Source organism: Malus domestica, chromosome 12 (assembly GCF_042453785.1).
Source record: "Malus domestica chromosome 12, GDT2T_hap1".
Taxonomy (NCBI): domain Eukaryota; kingdom Viridiplantae; phylum Streptophyta; class Magnoliopsida; order Rosales; family Rosaceae; genus Malus; species Malus domestica.
In genome coordinates, this window is record NC_091672.1 from 18741456 (window position 1) to 18743485 (window position 2030).

At 46.6% G+C, this 2030-nt stretch overlaps 1 protein-coding gene across 1 annotated transcript; it reads left to right on the top strand.

Moving 5' to 3' along the window:
- The first annotated feature begins 417 nt into the window (after positions 1-417).
- On the top strand, positions 418-1695 carry LOC103450111 (aspartyl protease AED1-like). Its single transcript, XM_008389429.2, has one exon. It carries the CDS (start codon positions 418-420, stop codon positions 1693-1695), a length of 1278 nt encoding a protein of 425 aa, XP_008387651.2.
- Positions 1696-2030: the final 335 nt, after the last annotated feature.

The window sequence follows — 2030 nt, forward strand, 5'->3', positions numbered from 1 at the left end:
AGGAGAATGAATGGAGAAGTGTTAGAAAAGACGAGAGCCACCAAAAAAAAGCACAAAATTGGCAGCACCATATTGGAGACTAGATGATAGCTCAGACACCGAAAACAGAGCGCCCATGTGATGCCTTTAACTGACTTTATTTAGTCTCATTTACTCTTGAAAATTACACATTGAGCATCAACCCATGTGTGAATATTTACTGCACGCCCATCTGCATTTAACTTAACTCGGTTAAAAAGAAAAAATATTGGATGGTTGTGAGTGATTCATCCAAAATTTGTATAAATTTGGCTCCCTCCATTTCGCTGCACTCACATTCTACTGCCTACTGCTACAGCCACTACCTTCCTTCTCCATCATCTTCTTCTAAACTCACAACAACAACAAGAACAATTCGAATCCAGATTCTCGATCAATATGACGACGACCTCCGTTCTCTTCCCAATCATGATCACCTTCATCTTCCTTTTCACCACCATCACTGCCTCTCAACCCATTACCTTCCCCACCCTTACCATCCACACCACCACTGTGTTCTCCAATAACACTGCCGTTGCCCTTTCGCCGACACCCTCGGCATATTACTGTGTGGAGGTCCAAATTGGACTTCCACGGTTTCCCGTGAAACTGGCTCTATCTACATCAATCCCAACAACCTGGGTGCAGTGGGTTGAATGCGTAGTCTGTTTGGATGTCCCCTCCAAATATATGAACTTCAACCCCTCCGATGGTTTCCAACTTGTTGCCGGGGACGATGCCAATTATTGCGTCCCCCCTGTCGCCAAAACAGCCACATCGGCAGACCTCTGTTGGTACGACATTGGCTTCAGCCAAGGGATTTTGGGGAATGACACCTTCGTATTGGTGTCGCCTGCATCCGTACCCAATCCACCGCCCTCCGCATCCAGTCCACCGCCGTCCTTGAAGATAAACAACTTTATCTTTGGCCTGGGTAAAAAAAACACCGCCAATTTCGGCGCGCGCAGTCCGATAGTCGGACAGCTTGGCCTCGGAAAGGGCCACCCCTCTTCCACCCTCTCACAGCTCAACATCAGCCGCTTCTCCTACTGCCTTCCGCCCTCCAATTCCAACCACCAAAACACGACCGCAACCCTTGAGTTCGGCCCCAAAGCCGGACTAACTACTGCTTACTACTACAATACCCCGATTGTTGAAGGACCCCCCGACCACCCCTTCGACTATTACCTTAACCTCACGGTGATTGCCGTCAACAACGCATCAGTTTACACACCTTCAGAACAGAGAGGAGGGGAACCAGGATTTGTCATTGACGTGGGAGCCACGGTCACCGTCTTGTACAAGGAGGCTTACATCCCGATGAAAAACGCTGTGATGGAATATCTTTCCAGTCACTTCGGACTGTACCCGGTTTACCCCTCCCCACCTGAGTACGATCCCCCAGCTTATGAGCTCTGTTATTACAACGAGGATCTTGAGTCCCTCACCACCCTCACCTACCCGAACATTTCCTTCCATTTCGAAGGAGGAGCGGTGTTGCAGCTGCCAGAATCTCAAGCCTTCCACAACTTTGTGGATGAGCTTCAAACGTGCTTGGTAATGATCCCCAGGACTGGGACAGAGCCAAGCCGGCTGGGTGCACCACAGCAAAGAGGGTGGAGATTCACATACGATCTCCTCCTTTCGGAGCTGTCTTTCGCTCCAAATGGGTGTTGAATCATCCGCCTCTGGGGTTTGGAACTAATAGCAGAGTTAGTCCTATTGCAAATTTCATCAACAATTATCGGTTTATGTTGTAATCAAGCTACTAAAATGTTGAATTGGTTTATCTTGAAGAAGATTAGGTATATGTTAAGTTACTAAAATATTGAGTGAAAAATAACTTATTAGTCATTGCCATGGTCTAAAATATCCATAATATCCCGATATTTCCATCGAAATTTCCGTGTTTTTGGACTACCGATATTTTTTTGGACTACCGATATTTCCGATATCATCGATATTTTAGACCTCGCTAAGTTTCATGTATCTTACCATGCAATGTATAAAAT

Excerpts from the sequence above, each read along its gene's own strand:
- LOC103450111 (XM_008389429.2), top strand. The coding sequence starts at position 418 with ATGACGACGACCTCCGTTCTCTTCCCAATCATGATCACCTTCATCTTC.